This window comes from Salvelinus alpinus, chromosome 2 (genome assembly GCF_045679555.1).
Source record: "Salvelinus alpinus chromosome 2, SLU_Salpinus.1, whole genome shotgun sequence".
Lineage (NCBI taxonomy): Eukaryota > Metazoa > Chordata > Actinopteri > Salmoniformes > Salmonidae > Salvelinus > Salvelinus alpinus.
This window is the reverse complement of record NC_092087.1, coordinates 49,886,035-49,900,317: the sequence shown is the minus strand read 5'-3', so window position 1 is coordinate 49,900,317 and position 14,283 is coordinate 49,886,035. Positions and strand designations below refer to the sequence as shown.

Below are 14,283 nucleotides of genomic sequence, written 5' to 3'. Positions count from 1 at the left end.
CTGTCCTTTGTGGGACCCCCCCCCCCCCCCCCCCCCACCCGCGGCTGTTTCCCATGGGTATTTGTTGTCTGTCACTTCTGTAAAGTTTTTTAAAACTAAAAGTACTATTTGTTTGTATCGAAATACATTGATTTTTCATCTTGCACATAGAAAAATAGAATATATTATACATTACATGATAGAGATATTGTTTTGGTCAAAAGTAATTTAGGTCATTACACCAATGCATAAACAGATAAGAAGGAGCATGGCATTTAGGATTGTCCTATTTTGATCCAGCTAATATTTCAAAATACCTTTCAGAAATCTACAACAACAAAAAAAGATTTAAGAGTAAGATAAAGAGCAATTGTTGAACATTGTATGTAGGAGGGACCAGGTAACAAAGTAACACTAACACTAGTTATACAATTAGGAATAACTTAGAAAGCTGTTATTCAATGTGCTAATGCTTGGTTATCTACATGCCGAGGAAGTTTTGCTTCAACCCATAAATTATTTTGTTTTGTATTTACAAAAAATATATTTTTCAGGTCGAATTCTAAATATTCTTGCCTCTTCTCTTTCTTGATTATTGACCTGCGGAACATTCCCCATGTATCCAATCACATGTAATTTTTATCAGTAAAAATGTATTTTGATTGGTATAGTTGATGACAATAATTAATTATGCATCCAAAATAATGTACAACTCTAGATTTCTTACATACTCATTATTATTATCATTGTTTCATTTCTTCGGCTTGCTCTATAGCCCGTAAATGATTTAAGCTATTAACACGAAACCAACTTCCAGATGAGCAGAAAACTCCAACTTAGATTGTTGAGAAAATATTTTTTATAGCATTTATCATTTTTTAACTGTGACAATGTTTAAATGATCTCCCAATGCATTTCAACAGGGGAAAATGGTACATAGACTTGAATGGTAAAAAAATCTAAATGTGACACTAATCTCCTCTTACACCATTTAAGCTATCAACGCCAAACCAACGTCGAGATGTTCAAACTGACCCAACTTAAATGGATTGGTTTTCAAATGTTGATCAATTATACTTTTTGAACTATAACCGTTTTAAATGTTAATAAAAGCTCCATAGCCTTTTATACTTTTTAAACTATAAGCATTTAACATTTACATAAATAACCTGGGTTCGAATTAGAACCACAGTAATACAGTGGTGGCTATTTAAAATGGTCTTCCTCCTAGGCCATTTAAGCTATAAGACCAACTGTAAAACATTCAGGCCATCCTAAACTTCAAATGATTTAAGATCTTTATCAATTATTACGATGTGAATGTGTATAAATTAAGATAAAATAACTCACCAACAGTAACTCTTAAACCGTTCAAATTAGAGACACCAAACCAACGTTCACATGTTCAGGCTATCCTAATATCCAATTCTATAATGTTAAAAAATGTATTATAACAGTTGCATATTTTTGCATAAAATAACTCAACAACAGTGACTCTTGAACCGATCAAGCTAGAGACATCAAACTAACTTTCTTATGTTCAGGCTATCCTAAATTAAAATTCTTTAAAACTTGTATGAACTATAATTCCATGCATGTGCATAAATTAGCATAAAATAACTCACCAACAGTAACTCTTGAAACATTCACACTATAGACACCAAGCAACTTTCACATGTTCAGGCGATCCTTACTTCAAATTATTAAATCATTTTTACAACTTTAGCTGTATACATTTCCATACATTGGCATAAAATAACCAACCAACAGTAACTCTTGTATCCGTTCAAGCTAGAGACACCAAACCAAAACATGTTCAGCATATCCTCTCCTACCAATCAATCGATCATTCACAAGCTAGCATGCATACCACATTTTCTTCAGGATATGTACTTCTCTAGTTATTGTTGTATTTTCACACAAGACTCAGATTAGACTCCTAGATTTGTAAAAACAGAGTAGCCAAAGTTTATACATTTTATATAAAATACTTTTAGCAGTCAAAAGTGTGTATTTTACTTTTTTTCTAGGGCCTAATCTTAGTTGTACTGGCAAACTTGATGTAAATAAGTTACATTTTACATCATTGTGTGAATGTGTCTAAATACCATATAATAGTACAACCCCAATTTGCAATAAAATGCTAATTAATTACTTAAAAATCATACAATGTGATTTTCTGGATTTTTGTTTTAAATTCCGTCTCTCACAGTTGAAGTGTACCTATGATAAAAATTACAGACCTCTACATGCTTTGTAAGTAGGAAAACCTGCAAAATTGGCAGTGTTTCAAATACTTGTTCTCCCCACTGTAAATATATATATATTCCATACATGGAATATATACATAAAGTGGTATATCAACTTTAATATTGCAGATAGATTGTGGCTTCTATGAGTGTAATTGTCTGCATCATTTCCAATCCCCCATATATTATTTTGTAAAAAATAAATAAAATAAATAATTAAAAATGTCTGTATATATATATATATATATATATATATATATACAGTACCAGTCAAAAGTTTGGATACACCTACTCATTCAAGGGTTTTTCTTTACTTTTACTATTTTCTACATTGTAGAATAATAGTGAAGACATCAAAACTATGAAATAACACATATGGAATCATTTAGTAACCAAAAAAGTGTTAAACAAATCAAAATATATTTTAGAATTTAGATTCTTCAAAGTAGCCACCCTTTGCCTTAATGACAGCTTTGCACACTCTTGGCATTCTCTCAACCAACGTCACGAGGAATGCTTTTCCAGCAGTCTTGAAGGAGTTCCCACATATGCTGAGCACTTGTTGGCTGCTTTTCCTTCACTCTGCGGTTCAACTCATCCCAAACCATCTCAATTGGGTTGAGGTCGGGGGATTGTGGAGGCCAAGGCATCTGATGCAGCACCATCACTCTCCATCTTGGTCAAATAGCCCTTACACAGCCAGGAGGTGTGTTTTGGGTCATTGTTCTGTTGAAAAACAAATGAAAGTCCCACTAAGCGCAAACCAGACGGGATGTCATATCGCTGCCTTGAATTCTAAATAAATCACTGAATGTGTAAACAGCAAAGCACCACCACACAATCACACCTCCTCTTCCATGTTTCACGGTGGGAACCACACATGCGGAGATCATCCGTTCACCTACTCTGCGTCTCACAAAGACACGGCGGTTGGAGCCAAAAATTGCAACTTTGGACTCATCAGACAAAAGGAAAGATTTCCACCGGTCTAAAGTCCCTTGCTCATGTTTCTTGGCCCAAGCAAGTCACTTCTTTAAATCAAATTCAAATCTTATTTGTCACATGCGCCAAATACAACAGGTGTAGACCTTACAGTGAAAAGCTAACTTACAAGCCCTAAACAACAATGCAGGCAATTTTTTAAAACTAATTATAAAATTTAATTAAAATAAAGAAAACAAAATATGAATATAATGAAAAAAATAAAATATTTAAAAAAACAAAAACACCCCAAAAAATGATGCCTAAAAAGAAATAAGAATAAGAAAATAGAGGTTTAGTAGTGGTTTCTTTGCAGCATTTCGACCATGAATGCCTGATTCACGCGGTCTCGTCTGAACAGTTGATGTGTCTGTTACTTGAACTCTCTGAAGCATTTATTTGGGCTGCAATTTCTGAGGCTGGTGAGTCTAATGAATTTATCCTCTGCAACAGAGGTAACTTTTGGTCTTCCTTTCCTGTGGTGGTCCTCATACGAGCCAGTTTCATCATAGCGCTTGATGGTTTTTGCAACTGCACCTGAAGAAATGTTCAAAGTTCTTCAAATGTTCTGCATTGACTTACCTACATGTCTTAAAGTAATTATGTATTGTTGTTTCTCTTTACTTATTTGAGCTGTTCTTGCCATAATATGGACTTGGTCTTTTACCAAATAGGGCTATGTTCTATATACCACCCATACCTTGTCACAACACAATTGATTGGCTCAAACGCATTAAGAAGGAAAGAAATTCCACAAACTAACTTTTAACAAGGCGCACCTGTTATTTGAAATGCATTCCATGTGACTACCTCATGAAGCTGGTTGAGAGAATGCCAAGAGTGTGCAAAGCTGTCATCAAGGCAAATGGGTGGCTACTTTGAAGAATCTCAAATATAAAATATATTTTGATTTGTTTAACACTTTTTTGGATACTACATGATTCCATGTGTTATTTCATAGTTTTGATGTCTTCACTATTATTCTACAATATAGAACATTAAAATAAAGAAAACCCCTTGAATGAATAGGTGTCCAAACATTTGACTTGTACTGTATATGTATTTTTTCATAAATATTTATTCTTTATTTATTATTTTCCTCAACCCTACCACCCCCTCCCCTATTGGAGTAAACTAATGGACAACAATACTTAGACTTCTACGTCCAGCTTATACATTTATATATATATATATATATATATATATATATACATTTTACAGACACAGTATACTTTACATTGGTTATCTTTTTTTGTTTTTAGTCCCATCCTTCAGCCACCCTCAACCCCTCTCATCTATCTCTGAAAGCCATCCAGTTTTGATTTCTAGTTGCCATATATGTTTCTACTGTTCTGTGTGATGACCTTTCTATTCTCATCATTTCAACAGATTGCAAACTTCGTTACAGTGTATAATGATAGCTAAGATATGTGTGTTTGTATAAAAAGATAATGAATCTACATCGAATATTATTTTCATACTAAACAAAAGCTTAAACAGTTACTTTGTTCCCTGGTCTCCCCTAACCTATATAATAGTGTCACACATAGAAGTCCATCCTCAAGGTGTACGGAAGGTGACAGCTGTGTTGTAGTTTCATACACTCTCAATAACTCTAGCCCTCATAACATCACCACATCCAGTATAATCCAAGGGTTCTGCATCCAACAAGTTGCGTCCAGTGTATCGCAGTGCTAATGTAAAGTGAGTGGCCGGGGGTGTTGGGGTGATGATGTGAGCAGGCTTGGATGGTTGGGAGGAATTAGACCTCAGGGCGACTGCTCTACTGTAAGGGCACAGTCTCCCAGCTGTTCTCCACTCCAATGACAACATAATTATGGGGAAACCCCTTCATCAGGTATCCCACTGTCTCTCCTCAAACCCTGGAGTCCCTTTAGACAGCCCGTAAATAGTGTCCTTCAGCCCCTCTATCCACCTATACCAGCCCTAGGCCCATTAGACCCTATGGCCAGCTGAACGAGGAGCTCCTGTCTCTGGGAGGGCAGGTGAAACAAGGGCAGCCCTTGGAACAACTCTGGGAGATCCCTTTCACTGCTGAGGGGCTTGGAAGAATGGGCCTCAAAGTGGACCAGGAGGAAGCGCTTTCCAGCGCACCCTTGCTGGTGGTCCACCTTGATGCAGCTCAGAGCGGCACTGAACACGTCCGCGTATGGGGAGGACAAGCCCTGGAGAAGCCTCTTCTCCTCCACTGCCTGGGCTATGTCCCTTCCCTGCTGGCCATGCTGGTCCCACTGTTGACCCCAATCCTCTGCCTTCTTCCAGGCTGCCTGCGTCAGTACCAGTAAGGCCCTGCCCCCCTGGCTGTCCAGGGGCTGCAGCTGGGAGTGCAGCCAGGGCAGGGGCCCCAGAGAGCACAGCTCAGCCCGACTCCACAGGTCCACAGACACACTGAGGCCCCTGGCATGCAGAGAGGAGCCAAGCTCACATACCAGCTCTGACACAGAGTTATCCACATCCGGCGGGCTCAGCAGCACCACGTGGCCCCTTATAGGTACTACAAAGGGAAGGAAGTAAGGAAGTAAGGAAGGAAGGGAGCCGAAGGGAAGGGGGAGTTAAATACATTCATTTTCCATTGTTTTGTCAAGGATTATTGCCAGATAAATATGTATCTTCTTTATTTTACATGTTGTACATTTGGACTATGAGAAACCTGCTTACGTTGATCACACTCCTTCTGGTGCCATTCCCATGCCCACCCTGTTGGAGAGACAGAAATGTAATATGATACACCCTGACATGGTTCTGTAACACAGAGGCCTTTGTGTCATTTTCAATGAGAGTTTTTTTTGTCCTTTACAAAAACAACTTTGACCATTGACCCCCCCCCCAAAAAAAAAATTCCTGACTGTAGTAAACAACACCCACCAGAAAAAAAGTCTGAGAGATACATGAATAGAGCTATAAAAAAAGAAAATTAGAATACAAAAAAAAAAGAATGAATAGTGCTATTGAGAGAAGTGGGAGCCTGAAGAATACGCACAATAGAAAAGATATCGGATTTATTGTCTTTCTCTACATCTTGATCTCCTTTAAAGCTCCCCCGTTCTCCACTATTAATCATGAATTGGCGGGAGGCAGAGAGCGTATTTGTGGTGAGAAGAGCTTAGCTCTCACTTCACCACAGAGTAGCGCAATAACACAACACTAACACAATAGTAACACAAATGTAACACTTTTTTTTGTCTCTACACACAGTGCCTTTGCTTGTGTTTAGTTGGGGGAGATCTGACCAGAATGACTCACGTTTCAGTTTGCCATGCAGGAAATAGAGACACATTCCTGCTAGGCCTACCAGCATCAGGGAGACCAGAACCAGCAAACCCCAGCGCCAGTGCCACCATCTGGCTGAGAGGGAGAAGTACAGATATGAATTATTTCCCAATCCTCAGAATTTCTTGTTATCAGTCCCTACAGGTAGGCAAAACAGACCAATCAACTTTTTGTGAGCATTTGTTTCATAAAGCATACAAGTAAATACTTGACTGATGATGAAGATTTTAAACATAACTGCCTTCTTTTCACACACACAATCAGAGAAGTGGTCAGGAAATGGTACATGTATCAGTTTTAGTAGGGTCCATATTTAGTATATTGATACTTATATTGATACTATTTAGTATATTGATACTTCAGCCCTTTCCTAAAATACTCACAGTCAATGGGACAGAAGGGGCCAAGCTCACTGTTCTTCCCTTTGACCTTCACCTGCAAGGATGGACACACACACACACACACACACACACACACACACACACACACACACACACACACACACACACACACACACACACACACACACACACACACACACACACACACACACACACACACACACACACATTTACTATAAGACGAGCTCCCATCATGCTACAGCAGGATCCAAGTTCAATATTAGAGCCAAGTCCCCTACAGAGTCAACCAGTAGAAGTGTCTTACCATCACACAGAGATCAAGGCCAGGTTTGACATCCTCAAACACACCTGGCATCAGCTGAAACAGAAGGGAAAAAATCATAAAATAATCTGTTTTATCCATATATCACCACACCATAAAAACACAAAACCAATTGATACAAATGATAAGAGCACATCCCAATGACAAAAGGACATTTAAAGATGCACCGATAAAAAATGTGAGGCACCAATCAAATGCTCCTGTATACGTACCCAGAGTCCCCTGTCATTTTCCCTCCATATGTCATTTGACAGACGCTGCCTAATGTCCCCCAGCTCTGTGCATCTGTCCTTGTCCACGCCTGCATCTCTCTGGCAGGGCCACACTTCAGCCTCCACCCTACAGGGGGCAGTCAGGTTCCAGGACAGCATTGCACCGCCACTGTTCATCTGGCCCTGTACCACAGATACTGACACATTCTCCCATAGGTTCCTCTGGAACAGCTCTGGAAGAGAGCGATAAAGGTATAAGATACTTTATAGGGGAGTTACAGAAGCAATGGGAATCAACTCCATGACCCACATTCATGACTGTCATAGTGGAACACGTGTAACAAGGAGGACGCTGCACGGTTCATCTCTTACCGGTGTTGTTCCTAAAAGGACAGCTCCTAGATCGACGAGACCTCTCGTCTCCTTTATCCCACCACAACTGAAACACACACAACACACACACACACACCAATTACACACAAAACCGGAGAACTCGAATGAGCAACACAAAGGGGATAATGTTGTCAGTTAGACTGAGTTGGATGTGTGAGTGTGTAGTAATATCACAACTGACAAAAGTTGGCCCGATACAGATTGATAATAGCTAAGGGGGAAATAGCAACAGTACCTGGAAGCACATGCAGGGGGTGACAGAGTGCAGTGGAAGGGACTTCTCTTTCCAGGTCTGTAGGACAACAGACAACATGTTATCATCGAAGAGGGAAGAGTGAAAGTCTGAGAAGAATATTGCATATAAATAACTGAGTTGGGAGGAAAGCCAAGTACAACACGGACCCTGCACATTCCATTATGTTCATGTTGTAGGCACATTTCTAGGTGGTAGGGACTGTCCTCTTCCTTTGCGACTCGCAGCATCACCTCACGTCTCTCCGGATCAATCGGAGTGCTGAAACTGGGGACTGACAGACACACCGGCAAATTAGAGAGCAGCAAAACCAAGCCATTTACTCTAATTCCAGAGTTGCACACGTCTAACCATGTCTCTCACTTCATAAACCAGAGTCATTATGGAAAAACAGAACAAATGGTCATGAATAAAATATATATTGGTTTGGAATTTGCATAGACCCCTACAGATGGTTAATATAGGCTCATCCGACTATCAACAAATGTTCAACTATCCACTAGCCCTAACATTAGTCTTAACCCTAACCCTGACCTTAGCTCTAGCCTGAACCATAACCCTAACCCTTTGCCGAGCCTTGTCCCTACCTCTAACCCCAGGAAAGCTGTTGCATTTCAACAGGGACGCAATTGATAGTGTGTTGAACGTCTGAGCATCAATAGCCCCTCTATTGGGGACGATCCATTAAAGGAAGACCAATGTGTCTGCAACCAAGACTCAGGAGGTGCAAGAATCATAGAATTAGAATGATTAGAATGGGTTTTAAACCAGATTGAATGCGATACATCCTGCTTTAGTCCTATGGGTACACTCCTGAATAGGTACAACCATTCTAGTACTTATATTTCTATGGCAATAACAACATGGAAACAAACAAACATAGAACATGTAACTCACCTTCACATTCCTCTACAACTCCCTGTGAGGCGGATGAGCACACTAAGGACGGATAGAAACAATTGACTATCAGATTTTAACCAGTCGGATCCTCGGAGGATCATTATCAAACAAATATGTGTTGACGTAAGCTGTTTGATCACAACGGGAATTCCAAGACCGTACCTTCATCCACTGACGGAAGCACCACAGTCGAGTGAAGGTTACAAACATACACAGTCACCTGACTGCTGAAGGACAGGGCTTTAGACTCAAGCAGCAGTGACAGCCATGCCTGCTGAGTATATAGGAGAGCATGGAGATGAATCACAAAACAGGCTCACACACTCACACACTCACACGGGAATTCATATGGAATATACCTTGGATGAAGCTTGCTCATCCGGAGCAGCAGGGATCACTGTGAACTCGAGCTTTTTGCACAGAGGCATTATTAGCTGTGGCACAGTGTAACACACACTCGCATACGATGCTGAAACACAGAGAGAACCCAGTTGACCGCAGGAGTGACGACGGCACGACTTACTGACACAACGTGAGGGGTTGAGCAATAAACCATGCAGTAGAAGCTAATATGGGTACACTTTCCATATCGTGTTTCACATTGTAACCGCAGAGGTTGAAATGGAAAAAAAGTGTGTGTAGGTTGTTCACACACCTGTCTGGTCGTTTCTGGGCTGGATGTCAAGGCGAATGTGTAGGCAAGGTCTGCATGCTGTGCCCTGTCTGCAGCACAGCACAGGCTGCACCGACAGCCCTTTTGCATCCACAGGACACTTTTGGATCGGAATCCCAGCACATGCCTTCACTGTGCAGTTAAAGAGACCCTGGTGAGATACAACGGTATAAACTGTTTACCTTGTATGTAAGTACTACGCCGTGTTTATCTATACAGACACAGTGATGACCACCCACCGAAAAATATTATACTGTAGTGTAGTAATCCATACATACAAGGTCACTAAAGACCTACTGATAGGTACTACAGATGTAGGATCTTAATTTGATCACTCTTTTGTTGCTGAGAATTTTCCTGCTTCGCAGGAAATGCAAACTTGTAGTGTATTTGAGTTCCAAAAAGGCTTCTAAAGTTTGAAATTTCCAATTTGAAATTTCCGACTTGATTTGCCCTGAAAAAAAGTATCAACCCTTACAAAATTGTCCGTTATTTTAACATTTCCTGTTGCTGCAGGATTATTTTCCTACTGTAGCAAACTGGCTCAAATTAAGATCAACACCGGCATACTGTATTCATCCATACATACAGAGTGACTACACAAATGTCAATAAGTACTATATTGTATTCATGAATACAAACATACAGTCCCAGTCAAAAGTATGGACACACCTACTCATTCAAGGGTTTTTCTTTATTTTTACTATTTTCTACATTGTAGAATAATAGTGAAGACATCAACACTATGAAATAGCACATATGGAATCATGTAGTAACTAAAAAAAGTGTTAAATAAATTAAAATATATTTTATATTTGAGATTCATCAAAGTAGCCACTCTTTGCCTTTGACAGCTTTGCACACTCTTGGCATTCTCTCAACCAGCTTCATGAGGTAGTCACCTGGAATGCATTTCAATTAACAGGTGTGCCCTGTTAAAAGTTAATTTGTGGAACATCATTCATTCTTATTTCATTTAGGCCAATCAGTTGTGTTGTGACGAGGTAGGGATGGTATACAGAAGATAGCCCTATTTGGTAAAAGACCAAGTCCATATTATGGCAAGTACAGCTCAAATAAGCAAAGAGAAATGACCATCCATCAAAATTTCAGAAACTTTGAACATTTCTTCAAGTGCAGTGGCAAAAACCATGAAGTGCTATGATGAAACTGGCTCTCATGAGGACCACCACAGGAAAAGAAGACCTAGAGTTACCTCTGCTGCAGAGGATAAGTTCATTAGAGTTACCAGCCTCAGAAATTGCAGCCCAAATAAATGCTTCAGAGAGTTCAGGTAACAGACACATCTCAACATCAACTGTTCAGATGAGACTGTGTGAATCAGGTCTTCATGGTTGAATTGCTGCAAAGAAACCACTACTAAAGGACACTAATAAGAAGAAGAGACTTGCTTGGGCCAAGAAACACGAGCAATGGACATTAGACTGGTGGAAATGTGTCCTTTGGTCTGATGAGTCCAAATTGGAGATTTTTGGTTCCAACCGCAGTCTCTTTGTGAGACGTAAAGTAGGTGAACGGATGATCTCCGCATGTGTGAATTTCCTACCGTAAAGCATGGAGGAGGAGGTGTGATGGTGTGGGGGTGCTTTGCTGGTGACACTGTCTGTGATGTATTTAGAATTCAAGGCACACTTAACCAACATGGCTACCACAGCATTCTGCAGCGTTACGCCATCCTATCTGGTTTGCGCTTGTGGAACTATCATTTGTTTTTCAACAGGATAATGATCCAACACACTTCCAGGCTGTGTAAGGGCTATTTAACCAAGAAGGAGAGGGATGGAGTGCTGCATCAGATGAGCTGGCCTCCACAATCAAAAAGCATTCCAGGTGAAGCTGGCTGTTTGAGAGAATGCCAAGAGTGTGCAAAGCTGTCAAGGCAAAGGGTGGCTACTTTGAAGAATCTAAAATTTATTTTGATTTGTTTAACACTTTTTTGGTTACTACATGATTCCATATGTGTTATTTCATAGTTTTGATGTCTTCACTATTATTCTACAATGTAGGAAATAGTAAAAGTAAAGAAAAACCCTTGAATGAGTAGGTGTGTCCATACATACATACACAGTGACTACACAACTGCAAACATACCTGTTGTGGGATCAGTTTTAATCATGACTGACATTCTCTCTCTCTCTCTCTCTCTATATATATATATATATGTATATATATGTATATATATACACAAACTGCTCCTTAGTTCCCAAGGCCCTAGAGTCTAGATAGCTGTGTAGGCCTACTTGTGGAAACAGGATGTTGTTGAGGTGACAGGTGTTGGTGAGCCATGGATTTATAGTCTTATAGTTTTTTTCCACCAATTTGTTTGGTTTCCTTGTGTGCTGTTATGACACTACATGCAACAGTAATATGACACGTCTTTTGACAAAGTGTGCTCTGTAGTATGTAGACCGTATTGCCAGCTTGTGATCTCATTACATAGTCATTAAATATTTGTACAATAAACAAACGATATTCAAATATTTGAAGACATTAAATAAGTGACGTGCAAGGTGTTTTTCTTTTTTTTTCATTTCATATTATTATTATTTTTTAATTAAATTATTAACAGATCGTGGCATACAGTACATAAAGGAAATTGAATGTGTGATGTGACAACATAATAAACCATGATTGTTGATGTCTATCTTTCTCTCCCCTCTGAATCCTCTCTCTTTGTCCCTCTCTCTCACACACACACAGGCACACACACACACACACTCCATGATCGCTGACCTCTCTTGTTGTTAGGATCGTTGGCATATTACCTTTGAGCAGGTGACGTGTTGACTCTCATAGTCAATCATCTCCAACTTCGATGCCGAAACCAAAAGCTGTATGGAGAGCAGGATTGCAAGCGACCACTCAAAAAACATCACTTTCATAATTGTCCTCAAATTGGCCACATTCAGGGGTTTGTACCATTTGGATCCTCAAGCACTAGTGTTTTTTTCTTCTGTGAGTATGATGTGCCAACCGTTGTCAGATATATCCACACACAACCCTATCAGTACGCCTCCGTATTTCTGGTGACACATGGAAAACAAGTTGAGCGAGTCCTATTTTCTTTCATTGGGCTTCGGTAGAAGTCTGGACTGAAACCAATGTCCTGATATCAGACTGTAGGCAATATCAAGGAATGGAGATGAATACCTGAGGGTTAGGGTTATGGTTAGAGTGCAAGGTGCTGCCTATTATAGCTGCGATTAGATAAGACATTTGTGACATGCCTTGCTCAATTTCAACTGGTAGAGTGAAAATGAATGATAGCCATGGTAGAATAGCCTAACCATGTAATTTCAGATAACGTATGTGATTTTCTGTATGCTATTGTGGTCAGTGGTTACATGAGCATACATGTGTAATACTTACAGCATCGATATTTCATCTTCACACCCATCTGTCAGAGTTTCGTTGGTTGAAAAAGCTACAAATCTCCGCAGTTAGGGAATATGGTAATTAAGTATCCAGTGAAATCCAACAGTTTTGTGGTCAGTGTGTTCTGTCATTGATATTTCATCTTCACATCCATCTGTCAGAGTTCCCGTGGTTGAAAAAGCTACAAATCTCCGCAGTTAGGGAATATGGTAATTAAGTATCCAGTGAAATCCAACAGTTTTGTGGTTAGTGTGTTCTGTCATTGCTAGGTAACTGGTATACGGTAGGTTGAGTCATGTAGTGAATGTCTCAACCATGGCATGATCCCTCCCTTCTGTGTCCTTGTCCCGCCCACACTCACACACACACACACAAAAAAAATACAGTGACACAAAACACAAGGTATTACAGAAGTAATATCCAAGAACCCTGAACGCTTGTTATGGTAAAAGTATGCCCAAAGCACTCAGGCGGATCAAAGTCTAGATCCTTGGGCTTTGTTTGTTATCAGTAAAGCATAAAGCAAATGTAAAATCTACATAGCATATGTCTGTGTATTTACATAAGCATATGTCAAGACACACTGAAGAGCCTTGGGACAATTAGATTGTAGATTTACTGAAAATGTTTGTGATACTAGTTTGAGTTCAAGGGTTGAGTCCACATAAATGTCAGCTTCCCTTTTCAGTCTGTTTCATTCAGCAACGTGTCTGGTAAAACAAGTTAGTCACCTTAGTGCATGTGAACTATTGCAGAAATGCATTCCTGGATTGCGTAATAGATTTTTTTTTCCACTGGCAGGGATAATACACACGGATCGAAGCACGACTCACATACACACAACTCTGATAAAATGATGGTTAGTTATATATAAATAGAGAATGTTTGATTATTTCCATGTTATGTACTTGGTGGCCCACTTGGTAACAATCACCTCCCAGAACCACCAAGTGCAAACAGCCTTTGCCTTGTAGATGGTGGTCAGAGAGTCAAACCTGATTGTAAACACAGGTACACAACAGGGGTGTGTGTGTGTGTGTGTGTGTGTGTGTGTGTGTGTGTGTGTGTGTGTGTGTGTGTGTGTGTGTGTGTGTGTGTGTGTGTGTGTGTGTGTGTGTGTGTGTGTGTGTGTGCGTGTGTGCGTGTGTGAGTGTGTGAGTGTGTGAGTGTGTGAGTTTGTTCATGATGGCAGTTAGAGGATCAGCTTGAGTTTCGTCAGAAAGACAGCGATTATTGAAGAGGGTGGAGTGCAAACACAAAAAAGTCGTCAAA

General features: G+C 39.9%; 1 protein-coding gene across 3 annotated transcripts; it reads right to left on the bottom strand.

The window, feature by feature from the left end:
* Positions 1-820: 820 nt before the first annotated feature.
* LOC139564206 (interleukin-17 receptor C-like) lies at positions 821-14,166 on the bottom strand. 3 transcript variants are annotated; one of them, XM_071383513.1, is made up of 15 exons: positions 13,006-14,166; positions 12,402-12,786; positions 9,598-9,766; positions 9,302-9,411; positions 9,105-9,216; positions 8,940-8,981; positions 8,192-8,316; positions 8,025-8,081; positions 7,769-7,835; positions 7,397-7,629; positions 7,167-7,220; positions 6,884-6,935; positions 6,474-6,575; positions 5,889-5,927; positions 821-5,724 (listed from the first exon to the last, which is right to left on the bottom strand). In XM_071383513.1, the coding sequence occupies exons 2-15, from the start codon at positions 12,516-12,518 to the stop codon at positions 5,138-5,140; spliced, it is 1,866 nt and encodes a 621-aa protein (XP_071239614.1). In that variant the 5' UTR covers positions 12,519-12,786; positions 13,006-14,166; the 3' UTR covers positions 821-5,137. The 3 variants fall into 3 exon arrangements, with proteins under 3 accessions (XP_071239614.1, XP_071239622.1, XP_071239633.1); XM_071383521.1 differs by having other exon boundaries at positions 9,105-9,213; XM_071383532.1 differs by having other exon boundaries at positions 12,402-12,467.
* Positions 14,167-14,283: the final 117 nt, after the last annotated feature.

Bases quoted from the DNA above. Each gene is read 5' to 3' on its own strand.
- LOC139564206 (XM_071383513.1), bottom strand. From the start codon at position 12,518: ATGAAAGTGATGTTTTTTGAGTGGTCGCTTGCAATCCTGCTCTCCATA. The intron at 7,836-8,024 runs GTACTGTTGCTA...TGTGTGTTTCAG, and splicing joins CCCCCTGCATGTGCTTCCAG to TTGTGGTGGGATAAAGGAGA. The intron at 5,725-5,888 runs GTAAGCAGGTTT...TTCCCTTTGTAG, and splicing joins CCAGAAGGAGTGTGATCAAC to TACCTATAAGGGGCCACGTG.